The sequence below is a fragment of the Argentina anserina genome, chromosome 4, assembly GCF_933775445.1.
Source record: "Argentina anserina chromosome 4, drPotAnse1.1, whole genome shotgun sequence".
NCBI classification, from domain to species: domain Eukaryota; kingdom Viridiplantae; phylum Streptophyta; class Magnoliopsida; order Rosales; family Rosaceae; genus Argentina; species Argentina anserina.
The window spans coordinates 11,893,989-11,907,122 of NC_065875.1; the positions used below are offsets into that span (position 1 = coordinate 11,893,989).

At 38.1% G+C, this 13,134-nt stretch overlaps 1 protein-coding gene and 1 pseudogene across 1 annotated transcript; one reads left to right on the top strand and one right to left on the bottom strand.

Annotated features, from left to right (window-relative positions):
• Positions 1-1,927: 1,927 nt before the first annotated feature.
• Positions 1,928-8,477, bottom strand: LOC126790624 (MACPF domain-containing protein At1g14780-like). The gene is made up of 7 exons (XM_050516944.1): positions 7,935-8,477; positions 6,243-6,481; positions 4,438-4,633; positions 4,277-4,354; positions 4,009-4,192; positions 3,427-3,593; positions 1,928-2,868 (listed from the first exon to the last, which is right to left on the bottom strand). The coding sequence occupies exons 1-7, from the start codon at positions 8,211-8,213 to the stop codon at positions 2,161-2,163; spliced, it is 1,851 nt and encodes a 616-aa protein (XP_050372901.1). The 5' UTR covers positions 8,214-8,477; the 3' UTR covers positions 1,928-2,160.
• Positions 8,478-9,908: 1,431 nt separating this feature from the next.
• Positions 9,909-11,297, top strand: LOC126792182 (expansin-A3-like; annotated as a pseudogene).
• The last annotated feature ends 1,837 nt before the right edge of the window (positions 11,298-13,134 follow it).

The window sequence follows — 13,134 nt, forward strand, 5'->3', positions numbered from 1 at the left end:
GTATCTGTTATTGTATGTTGATGACATAATCATTACACGGACAAATGAAGATATTATTGCAGAAGTCAAACTGAATTTACAAATTGAGTTTGATATGAAGGATTTGGGAAAACTTCATTTCTTTCTTGGTTTGGAAATTGACTATCTGCCTACTGGTTTGTTTGTTTCTCAAAGAAAATATGCAAGAGATTTACTCCATAAAGCTGGTTTAGATGATTGTCATGTCCATTCCACTCCTTGCAAATCAGGGTTGAAGTTGTTTACTAATGCAGGCTCTCCTCTACAGGCACATGACATTACTCAATTTAGGAGCTTGATAGGTTGTCTTCAATATTTGACTTTTACCAGGCCAAACATTGCTTTTGCAGTAAATTTTGTTTGTCAATTCCTTCATAATCCAACAGAAGTTCATCTTCAAGCTGCAAGGAGGATTCTTAGTTATGTCAAGGGTACAATGAATCAGGGAATATTGTTCAAGCATGGTGACATCTCTGGATCATCTACTTCTAATATGCATCTTCAAGCCTTTTGTGATGCAGACTGGGCTGGAGACCCAAATGACAGAAAATCTACTACTGGTTTTGTGATCATGCTTGCTAATAATCCCATTTCTTGGTGCAGTAAGAAACAAGGTGCAGTTTCTAGATCTTCTACTGAGGCTGAATACAAAAGTATGGCTGATACAACATCAGAGATTATGTGGTTAATGCATCTTTTGAAAGATCTTCATGTTTCTCTTGTTTCTGTTCAAGTCTTACACTGTGACAATATATCTGCTCTGGCCATTGCTACCAATCCTGTGTATCACTCCAAATTGAAACACATAGAAGTGGATATTCATTTTACAAGAAATCAAGTCAAGGCAGGCTATCTCAAGCTTCAATTTGTATCTTCCAGAGACCAACTTGCAGACATCTTTCCTAAAGGACTTTGCTTTCCTCAACATCATTATCTCTGCTCCAGCTTGAGGCTCCTCACTCCCCATCAAGCTGAGGATGGGTGTTAAGTCTATATTAGTAATTGATTAGCTTGTCTTAATCATTAGTTAATCATAGCAGGTGATTTACACGTGCCATTGCTTTGTATCAGAAACTATATAAGCTTGTATTCTCACACTTTCTTCATTAAGCCTCAATACAAAGATTACTTTCTCTCTGTCTTTTATCATCTTCAAGCTTAGCTTTCAGAAGCTGTGGCATGCATATGATGAATTTAGTATACAATATACATTATACACTAGTCGCTGATTTAGAATACTGATTAATAGGACATGAAAAAGCAAAAGATGGATTTAGAATGCAAGAAGAATAATGTGTTTTTCTGTGGATCGGAGTTCTAATTGAGGTCGATTGCCTACACTTGTGGTCTTGTGCTCATTGCACACCCTTGGACGTACATTAATGTACTAATTTGATACAAAGATAGACTGACCATGCTTAAGTAGACTAGCTTGACTTGATCTCAAGTTATTTTACCTGCGTGACGAGCTACCTCTATATCAAATTTGAACTATTTATACATTGATATAGATGAACCTGAGAATAAAAATACAGAAATAAACTTTACTACTCAAATCTCTTAGTCTGCCATTAGTCTCAACATGAAATCTAATTCAACTGTGGAAATAGAGAACATTTTGTATATAGCTATCAGTGTCTTGCGTTGATGTCAGTTTGTATCTGATGTTTTGGTTTGTGATAAAAAGTAAAAAACTTTTGCATTTCAGAGTGTCTTCAGCCATTTCTGGGTTTCTTTTCATCAAACTATCAAAGTTTGTTTTCGAGTTACAGGTCGTCCAATGAAGATCAGACGGCTCCTAATATGAGCTTAGTAAGACCTTGCAGTCCATGGCAATACTAAAGGAGTTTGTGGTTCTGAGTTAACTGACAAATCTAGCCTCAGATGACCATGACATACAAGAAAAATCTTACTTTAAGTCAAGTCAATCATATATATGGTAACATGGTATACATGCATATAGCTAATCATCGAGTAAATATGTAATCCTCACATTTGCTATACCCTGTAGCCACTCCTATTCTTATATGATGATTATCAGTTACAAAAAAAATTAGAATCAACAAATCAACAAACAAATGACTACTATTACCTCCACTCCGTATACCATTCCACTGCGTTTATGTACAATGAAGCAGCAATTCACCAATAGTCTAACAAGGCAAACTTTACGTGCAGACCAATCCTCTGTCCCTCTTTTACTAGCTTAGCTGCTGTTACTAACCAGTGCCCAGGAGCATCATGTGGCCCTCGCACAACCTCAGCCGTGTCCACAAATTTCAGCAGCTTAGAAGAGCGATTCAGCACTGGAGGGCCTTCTGGATATACACCTGAATTAAGTGCAGCAGGATCCTGCTTTTGCTGATCAGTCGCTGCCTTTTGAGTGAAAGTAAACGTAGTGCTAAGATTCGTAAGGAATGTTGATTTGTGAGAAGGCTCTGGCGACCCAGCCCATTCAGTCTTCCTGATTGAACAATTGGGTAGAAAGGTATAATGCAGACGAAGGTGAAGTATTGTCTTTGGCCATTTTCCTTTGCTTAATAGCTGTGCTCCGGTTACGATATACACACCATTTGGATTTGCTTTCAACCAGTTGGGGTCATGTCCAACTACAGATGAACATATACTTGAGTATCTTTTCCATTTAATTGGCTCTAAGAATTCGCCACTTAACTCAGAATCATCAGAACCTCGCCACCAGCTTGGTCTTGATGTGCTTGTGTTGGCCAAAAAAACATCCATAGTATTTGGAAGGCTTGAGAGATGTTGCACATGAATGGCCAACCGATTGCACTTTTTCCCTTCTAAATACAGGCGTAGGCCAACAACTGGTTTTTGATTGGTTGAAACCTGAAGTGGGGTAGAAGTTACTCAAGTCGGGATACAGATATGTACCAAATTCAGTTGACAGGAAAGGACAAGCAAAGACATTATTGTAGTTTAGGACAGCCAAACTAAGTTTAAGATCTGATAAAAAGGATGGCAGACTTCAGTTGATTTCATTAATGGTTATGTCACTGCATGTTTGAACAGTAATACCCTAATTATGGAACAAAACCAATTACGATAAAGCAATCCCAAGAGATCCCCAATGGAATCGAAGATGGTAAACTGAGGCGACTGTTGGTAGTAGGTAGAAAGAACTGAACAACAGATTACGGGTACTGGACAGAGTGGACAGGTATCATATATATTTTATTAACGTATTAGCATAACTTTCCTGAGAAAATAGCCCAGAAAAGCCTTTATATTCTATAATCTCATTCCATTACCTCTCATATTGTAGTTACTTCAGACTCAGAAAAGCAAAATAACCTTTTTTTTTTAATTACTACATATATGTCTAACTGCAGGCCATGATGACTAATTTTTATTTTGGTGTATGTGATCAGAGACATAGAAACACACCTGCAGAGAGCTAACCAAGATCTTAGGGCCCATGAAACTGAATTGCAAAGATGGACACGACGCCCTCTTCCGTTGATGTGAAAGAGGAAGCTCACAAAACATTGGTGCCCATTGCCTAGGAACTTGGAACTCCAAGAAATGTTGTAAATCCTCTGCATCAGGCTTATCTGTGTTGATAATAAGAGATCAATGTAAGTGCCTCTATCGTCTAATCATGGTCATAGGAAATTTATGGCAATTTTTGTTGATGAACAATATACAGATGGAGAAATTCAATGTAGGTAGATATAAGAAACCGAGATTAACACCAAGTCAGCAAAATTAGCATAGTTCAGTGAAATATGAAAGTGAATATGTTGGTCCTATTAGAAACCAATCTTTACTCTCTCATCGGAGTACTTTAGATTTTAAATTTATCTTTATCTCAATTCATCGTCCATCATCTAAACTGTAGGATGACTTGTGTGTGTGTGTGTGTGTGTGTGTGTGTGTGATAGAAGAAAGCTTTAGCAAGTGGATATGGACTAAACTTCATAAAACTTTGAACAGCCTTATCCACTGGTTTGGGAGTGGACTACTTACAACGTAGGTACAAGTTGATTGCATGACTGAGATAGCCACTGCCTGGAAGGCCAGTAAGAAGAGAAGTGATGGGTACAAACTTAAAGAGGATCCCATCTGGTTCTGCGAGGACTGTCTGGAGCCAATTGGAGTGATTATTCAAGTAAACATCACCTCCTCTTTTTGAGCAGACAACTGTGAGACCCTGTTCCAAATTAGAAGAGGAAAAGGTTATTCATAGTCCACGATTGATGTCCGTAATATTGAAGTGTGTGAGTTCTTTGCTTACATCCTTGCTTGACGTTTCAGAAATTGTGGTTAAATGCATGGTGTTGGACTGCAAAATACGATCGAACACCTCCGGAATCTAAAGAAATAGATTAGTTCCATAAATCAAAGATGTTAAAGAAGAACGATCAAACATATCAAATTAAAGATCAAGCATCATACTTTCTGTTTTCCATTTCTTGTATTTCCCCCAAGTAAAGAAGGCCCATCTGAGAATAGAAAATCTCCAAGATCCTCCAAGTGTCTTCTGAGATCAGCGGGTGGAACTGGCGAGGAAGATTTCTGCCTAACACAAAGTAAATCTTGACCTCCAACAGCCATCCCAACTATTATGTGTGTTCCGTATGAACGGATGAACCTGCACTATAAAGATGATCAGTACCAGGACAACACTAGGCCATTTCATGATTGACGACACTCTGCTTCCAATATCAATTATATATGACCTGGCCCACTAATCCCATATAGCACATATGATCAACTATGCCCTAACGTGAATTCAAATTGTTATAGGGTCCTTTTTCATATTTAACTAATAGACACAACCACTCAGTTTACTGATTCTTCTAACATTAGCAACCAAGTTAAAGCACAAAGCAGGGTAAGACTATCTATTACTTGTTATTACTCTTTGTAGAAGAACAGACAAAGTTCTCAAAAAATAAGAGAGCAATACAAGGAGTGCATCAGAAATCCCAACATAGTACGGAGGGAAAGATTAAATTTAGAGACTAGCACAGAAAACATAGAAGCCACCCTCACTTAAAATAGCTACCATATTCATCCAAGTACAAGAAATGAATAGTCCCTGAAAACAGTCGTTACTGAATCCTATTGTAACCTTCAGTTTTCTTTTTCCTCACCATCATAACCAAAATAACTGAAAGGGGAACTGATAATTCCAAATTTTAACCAGACAGGAAATGATTATATCATAAAGAGCTAGCCATAAATGATTTCAAGCATATTTCTTTCCAGAGGTGCCATGGATTCTACAAATACTAAAGGTCTAAAGTACTATTCCCACTTACACCATTTATAATTTAAAATTAGAAATTCCAGAACAATTACTGACAGAAGTTTCTGAAGATGAACTAAAAAATTATTAATAATGCATGAAGAAAAGCATGTGGAACAGTCTGAAGCAAAAAAAGAAAAAGAAAAAGGATGTTTATTGATAATATAATAATAATTCATACTTCGATCTTCGGATGTGTAGATTTTGGTAAGGGTGTATCGCATAAAAAATACATTTTAAGCTGTATTTAATATGCGCATATGATTTAAAATTACAAATGTATGACTCGTTTCTTTGAGTCCTTCCAATAAGAGACATGATATTTAATGAGAAATCAATCGATAGACTGGTGATGGTGTCTACTCCATCTTCTCTCTAGTATATGATGGAGGAGAAATCAGAGTATGGTTGCAGCTGTAACAACCATTTGACATCTAGAAAATAAGCCAAAATATAAGTTTTTTTCTCTTACTCCAATTTCCAGGTCAGATTGAAAATGGTAAAGCTGTGAATCTAACTGTTGAAGCCCACATACTGACAGAGAAGGATAATTTTGGGGTCAAATGACATTATAAAATCATAAGTGGGGTAAGAGTTGATGCAGGAGCTCAATACTCAGAAGGTCCCAAATCACCAAGTGAGACGTATGATGTGGAGAGACTATTAAAACCAAACTAAAGCTTCAGCTTTAAGGTGGAGAAGAAGTCTATAAAATGAGTACCCAATTTATAAATTCCTCTAACAAATGCGTCAATTGTTTGTTTAATACACCATAGAGTATGCAACAGTTTCTATAGTTGTATATCGTCCTCTGATAAATTTATAAATTCCTCTAACAAATGTGTCATTTGTTTGTTTAATACACCATTGTATATCATCCTCTTTTAAGGTTTCGTACTGTGCATCTGAGATAATATAGTTTCTAATCGCTGAATGTTCAAAAGTTTACCTAGACAATGCAGCTGGATCCCAGCGAGATGGAACAGATTTCTGTACTTTGTTTCGCAAAACAAGTGGAGATGCTGTGAGGTGCAAATTGTACATTGAAATGAAGAAACCATCAAAAGCAAGATATTTTGTTTCTGCAGCATCTTGAAGCCAGTCTCCAGTTAAATCAAAAATGGAATTTAGATATCCTGAAGGTATTTTCCCTTGAACTGAAGATTTCTGATTAAGTAGCTCAGACATCTGCAAGAACATATTGTAATGAAACTACAATGAATAGCTATAAAGCTTAAAATGCATTTGGTAAGCAATAACATATGCTAGATTGTTTCATGTAACAATGTCATAGATATATGGGTTATTACTTGAAATAAAAATTCCAGAAAACAAGAAAGAAAGGAAATAAGCATGCGAGGAGCAGCAATACACACAGGAACTAGTATCTTATATAGACAGTCACTCCATTGCTATAAGATGTTTTAAATGAGACTCTCTGTGGTCAAATGTATATAGCATGATAGTATGAATTGCAAACTTCCAGGAACAGAAGGGGAAAACAATTAAAGATTAGTTATGGTATAAACCCCAAAAAAACTGGCAAACTATTTCCTATCTATATTTGATACCATTAGTGCGCCAAGACCATTTAAGCTCTTATGCAAGGCCTTATTTTCCTGAATACACTCCCCCAGCTTTCTCAAAAGATCAGAACTATCTTCAGTTTTTCTTTAATGTCACGGAAGCTGATCATAGACAAATAGTTTATTGGAGCCTGGCTCAGACTACAAGTTTCATCTTACATATAACCATTGTATGTAGACTGCTAAGTCCTAATATCGAATTATCTTCTAGTGTATAGGGACTGACTTGAGTATATTTAATTAAGGGTATTTTGATCATCTTCAGTAATTCTGCCTTACTTGGAAAGCTAAATTATCAGTATTTTCCACATTGAGTAATCAGTACCCCTTGAAAGCCATCTAAACCCAGAATGTTCAAAGTATTATCTGCAGTGTAGGCATTACAGCCTATGTCTTCCTGCAAGAGGTCCCTCTATAACCAGTTATATATCTTGTGCTGCAGGATTTGGGGATTGAGAGTTAAATTTACACGCAATTGAAGGATAAAAATCTCAAGTTTCGTTCTTTTCTCTTTCCTTGTTTATATGTCTCATTTTGTTCCCCACCCTGCAGAGGGTTCTCTTATTTCTCTTTTCCTTTGTCTCTGATCAAATCTAATTTTAATCTCCGCAGCACCAAATCAAACTGGTTTCATTTACCTGATCACCTCTATCTAAGAAGGCAGAAGAATTCTCTTTATTTTACTGGTTCCTTAACCTACAAAACCAGCTCGTTCAACTATGTTATGAACCCTCGTACCTACAAGTCTCTCTCTCTCTCTCTCTCTCTCTCTCTCTCTCTCTCTCTCTCTCTCCCCTCCCCCCCCCCCCCCCCCCACTAGCATTAGTCAGACTCACAGTAGAGTAGAAAGCTCGAAGGCTCACAATTGATGCACAAAGTAATAGAATTCAACTTGATAGACATGATAAATTAAGGATTTCAATCCAACAAGTATTGGGCACCATAATTCTAGTATTAACTGCAAACACCAAACATAGAAGAATCAAGCAGTTCCCCACAAAACCCATGCACCACATCAAATCACAGAACAGACGAAGAGGGTCTGTAAAACTCACCTGATTGAATTCAAGAACATCGGATTTGAACCGGATTCGATCCCCTTTATCACAATGAATATCCTGAGGAACACCATGAATGACAACACCCCCACCACTACCGCTAGGAATGACAATGTCCCTCTTACTCTCCTCATCCAAAACCACCAACCTCCCCTTACTCCCATCCAACCCCTTCGCAAACTTCAACCTGAAATCACTGCTCAAATCAAACCCCTGCCCAAGAGCCTCCAGAGCCCTCACCTCAATAGACTTCTCACAACCCTCCTCCATCCTCATTTCTACTCGTCTCCTTCTTGTCTTTCTCACTTCTTAAGCTTTCCCACCAAAACAAATAAACAATCACAGGAAACAACACCAACCCATTTCCCAAAAGCAGCCAAAAATGTCTTCCCCTAGAGGATAGACGAGGTGGGAAAGCTCTGCAAATGGTCGTCTGCGTGTTTGAATAGAAGACCTCCCCTCTACTCTCTTTGTTTCTAAGAGACAATTAATCAAAAGAGTCTCCAAGTTTGGAAAGAGTCCAACTAACCCTGATTGAACAGAAGAGAAGAGAAGAGAAGAGAAGGATGGTGAAAGCAAACACTCAGTTACATAAGTTCCAATCATATCTTTCCAGTTGGTACAACTTATCTTTTTGCGTTGACATGTCTAGAAGAATGCTGAGGCTGCCTGCGGGGGGCTTTGGGAGTCAAGGATGCTTGCCAGGGCGGCATGCATTATTAGCAACGTTTGCATGTGCCCCAGTCAAACTTTGATAGGGATTCAGAACCAAAATCTCATTATGTATTCATGACCAAAATCTCATTATATTCACGACCAAATCTCACTACCAATCTCTTGGTACGCAAAACATATGCAAACTTTGATCACATAAACACTTATAAGTTACTTTGGTTTTTTTTTTTTGAAAGGAATAAGTTACTTTGCTTATAAGTCAAAGTGAAATTGGTGTTTGGTAACAAGAGTACATACACACATGCATATCCAAACAGTGACATATAGCTAATTTGTTATATTTGGCTTCCCTTAAGAGATATACTAGTCACTCATTATTTGTATTTAGAAAATTAAAGAAAAAGAATACAATTGATTTTGTAGAAAGTGGGGTTAGTTATAAAAAGTGTAGTGGGACATAAAATATAAATTTATGGGATACATTCCTTTTATTTTTTATAATAAATAAATATCTTGCAATTACCTGAATTATCCATATGAGTTTATTTATTCACAGAATTTATCAGTGGCTTTTTGGTAAAAATATTATGTTTTGGTTAGCGAGCCATGTTTGGATTATTAGAGTATAGAAGATTAGCTCCAACAACATAAGCTAAATTCTTTTTTTTTAATGGGCTAATTTCCTAGCTAATTACTAATTTTATAATGTTGGTAAGTCGTAGGGAGAGGGGGCGAGAAGGGTCAATTCATATAATTATCTGTATGATTAATTGAGTGAAGTTTGATGTAATACCATAATGACCCTAGCTCCTGGTTGATTTGTAACATATGTCAATGAAGCATATTCAATTTTTTTCTTTAATTAAATTCCTAATTTTATCTCTTTATTTTCGTGTTCTAATGTTTGATACATTCATTTTTTTGTTTTTTGTTTTTTTCATTTCAATTGAAAAAACCATAATAAAAATCAGTCTAGTAAGGTAATTTTAGAAAGTTATGTATATGTTTCTAGTCTAGCTATTAAACATTTTACATTGAGTAATTAGGTTGTCATAGCTATTTTATATTTGACCCTCCTAATTATGGAATTTCCAGCTACGCGCCCACGACCACAACTAGTTTAATTAACTCGAAACAACCTCAACAAAAAATCAAAATGTTCATGAACTATATAAGTATTTAACACAACCGTGCCTGCACAGGAATCTCTAAACCATGCAGCACATCATACATCAAGCTTTGTCTCTCTTTAGGTTTAGGAAGAGAGTTATGAGCTAGGAAAAGGTTAACATGTCAATGGCGTTAATGAGTCAGGTCCTTTTTGGTTCTTTGCTTCTTTTGCTTCATAGTACCACCTAATTATGCTAATGCTCATCATATGCAAAGTTTCAGACCCAGGCCAGGTCTTAGAAGTTAGAACTTTTGTTTCTTAGAAGTTAGAACTTAGAAGCATGCTCATGCTACATTCTACGAAAGGCGGCTCTGGATATTTTTGTATGATTTTCTATTTGGTAGTGGAAAACAATGTCCCAACGCAAGTCACAGTTAGTCTGACATGTAACGCATATATAGACTCGAATCAGATCATATAACTCTACGTACTAATTAACTTAAGAAAACTTGCTTTGGGTGCAGGTGGTGCTTGCGGTTACCAGGATCGACGTCGTTCAAGAAGGCTATGGCCTCGACACGGTGGCTATAAGCGACACCTTGTTCAACGACGGCCAGTCGTGTGGTGCATTTACGATTTTTAGTGTGAAGACTACTCCCCGCAATGGTGCAAGAAGCCCGGGCAGCCAACTCTGCATGTTACAGCAGCCAACCATTGTCCCCGAACTATAACCTTCCGAGTTATAGCCAATAATAATCACGACAAGCCCGTAGAATAACTGAATGAGTACAACTGTGCAAGGCAGGCATATGCATAGTTCCAATCATATACCGCAAGTATTTATATACATGCATGATTAGTCTCTTAATTCTTCATCCTTCAGTGACGAGATTCAAAGTCTCCTAAAGTTTAAACGTACATATATATATAGAACTCTCTCTAGAATAAGCATACATGTAAGATGTTACAAGATTACAATTAGGGTATGTATATGTATATAAGTTGTTAGTGAATAGTGCTTACTTGTATGCAGGGTTCCTTGTCAAAAGAGATAAGGCATGCATATGCGATTCACATTAACCCGATTTCGATCCTTACTACAACGAAGTTTTAGTGTGGAACGTTGCAGGTGCCGGAGATGTGATCAGCGTGCAATTGAAGGGCGACGTCAGGCTCAAATGGATAGCGATGAAGCGAATGTGGGGTAAGAGGTAGATTACTGATGCAAGGTTGGTTGGGGAGTCTCTGACCTTCAGAGTCGAAGCAACTGATAACTGATAAGAGACGCTCGACTTCATGGCACTAGAGTCATATCCGTGCATCGTGTTAATTTATCGTACTTATCATCTTATAAATAAAATTTATTTATCATTATATGTTTTATTTTAATTTTTAAAGGCTTATTCGTTCTGATTATTTTTTAAACAATTATTTTATGTAATTGTGTTTGATAAAAATAGTATTTTAAGTAAAACATAATTTAGTGATTTTTAAAGGGTGTTGACTTTATAGTAGTAGAATATAGCTCTAGGAACTGGCAGTTTGGTCAGACATTTTAAGGCCAAAAATTCTGATAAGAAACACAAGATTTAACACATGAAGTCAATAGAACCTTTCAAATCTAAATTAACTGCAGCTCCTAGTGCTTTCAAATCTTATAATCAAGCACAAGTCTCGGGTGGATCAGAGCAAAACTTGTAATTAAGAACATAATTGTTGAATATAACATCGATCAGAGCAAAACTTTGGGTAATTCCCTATAATTCTTGTTAACACCTCCCTTGAACAGGGTAATTCCCAGCGGGATTTCCTCTCATTCTAACCGCTAGATCTGCCGAACTGAACCCAACACGGTAGTGCACTGAGCTGGCAAGGTAGGTCACACCACCTCTAGTTTAGGCGTGGACGGCGCCTCCAAAGTAGCTCGCCGAAGCAATAAAAACAAACTATACGAGTACTCTTCCACATTGGGAAATAGAAGCAATACTTCCCCTAATACGCCTATAAAAACAGTCAGAAACCTCTTTAAAAATGTAACGTATTCTTAAGTCCTTAACTCACGAGCTTAAGTCTTGAGCCGGATCCTAACTTAAGTTTCGGAAAGTCATAGGCTGGCGCACCACTAATCCTTGAACTTAACCCTGAATATGTGCAGGTTAACTGGACCAAGAGGATACAAGCTGCATGAACAAGACCCGAATTTCGTACTCGCAACAATTCTCTATTCATTGTGATTCTTGCACACCCAGCATGCACCAAAACAGACAAAACCTTTTCCTCTGAATTGCTACAAATTCAGCAGGAGTGAGCAGTAAAATCCAGTCATTTCCACAAACCAAATAGGAAATTAAACAACATTACTCGTTTCACATCGACACAGTCCCAAAAGGTTGTGAATCACGTCTTTCACAACTTGCCTCGTACTGATCTTACAAAACAGTTCATGAACAAGACCTGAATTTCATACTCGCAACAATTCTCTATTCATTGTGATTCTTGCACACCCAAAATGCACCAAAACAGACAAAACCTTTTCCTCTGAATTGCTACAAATTCAGCAGGAGTGAGCAGTAAAATCCAGTCATTTCCACAAACCAAATAGGAAATTAAACATCATTACTCATTTCGCATCGACACAGTCCCAAAGGTTGTGAATCATGTCTTTCACAACTTGCCTCGTACTGATCTTACAGAACAGTGTCTACAACACAAGAAAGTCGAAGCCTGCAAATTAAATCCCCAATGGGTTTGGAGATTTTAGTATTAGGGAATTGCCATCCTCATCAGCAATGATGTTTAGAAAACAATTCAGACAAAAATATTGAATATATATAGGGCTTCTCGGTTGCGGACGTCCGCACGGTGCGAATTCGATGATTCCGGCCACCGGCGACGCGCAACGACGGCACTGGCCAGCACATCCGCACTCCACTCCTCCCGGCTCTCCTGTCTGTGCTGGCTGGAGCTACAACGCCGGCATGGACCGGCCAGAATCTCGAAAATTCAAATTTCTGGGCACCGTAAGAAGATTTCGAGATTCCGATTGTCGTAGGCCCTCCGGCCGGCACATACAGTCGGGAGGAGGGGAGTGCAGCTATACTGGTCAGTGCCGTCATTGCGCGTCGCCGGTGGCTGGAATCGCCGAATACGCACGGACAGTGCGGACATCCGCAATTGAGAAATTTTGTATATATATATATATATAGGTCGTTTCAAGTGCGGACGTCCCGATTCCGGAGACGACAAGCCACAATGGTGCAGCAAACCAACACAGCCGCACTACCCACCTCTCGGCGATCCCATCAGTGCCAGCCAGAGCTCCATCGGTGACCCATGGTGGCCGAAATCTGCAAAAATCAAGTTTCTGGGCAGATTCCGGCAATTTTGCAATTCCGGCCGCCGTGGGTCACC

Excerpts from the sequence above, each read along its gene's own strand:
- LOC126790624 (XM_050516944.1), bottom strand. The coding sequence starts at position 8,213 with ATGAGGATGGAGGAGGGTTGTGAGAAGTCTATTGAGGTGAGGGCTCTG. Across the intron at positions 4,193-4,276 it reads CTGAAACGTCAAGCAAGGAT|GGTCTCACAGTTGTCTGCTC; the intron begins GTAAGCAAAGAA and ends AATTTGGAACAG. Across the intron at positions 2,869-3,426 it reads TCTTGGTTAGCTCTCTGCAG|GTTTCAACCAATCAAAAACC; the intron begins GTGTGTTTCTAT and ends ACCCCACTTCAG.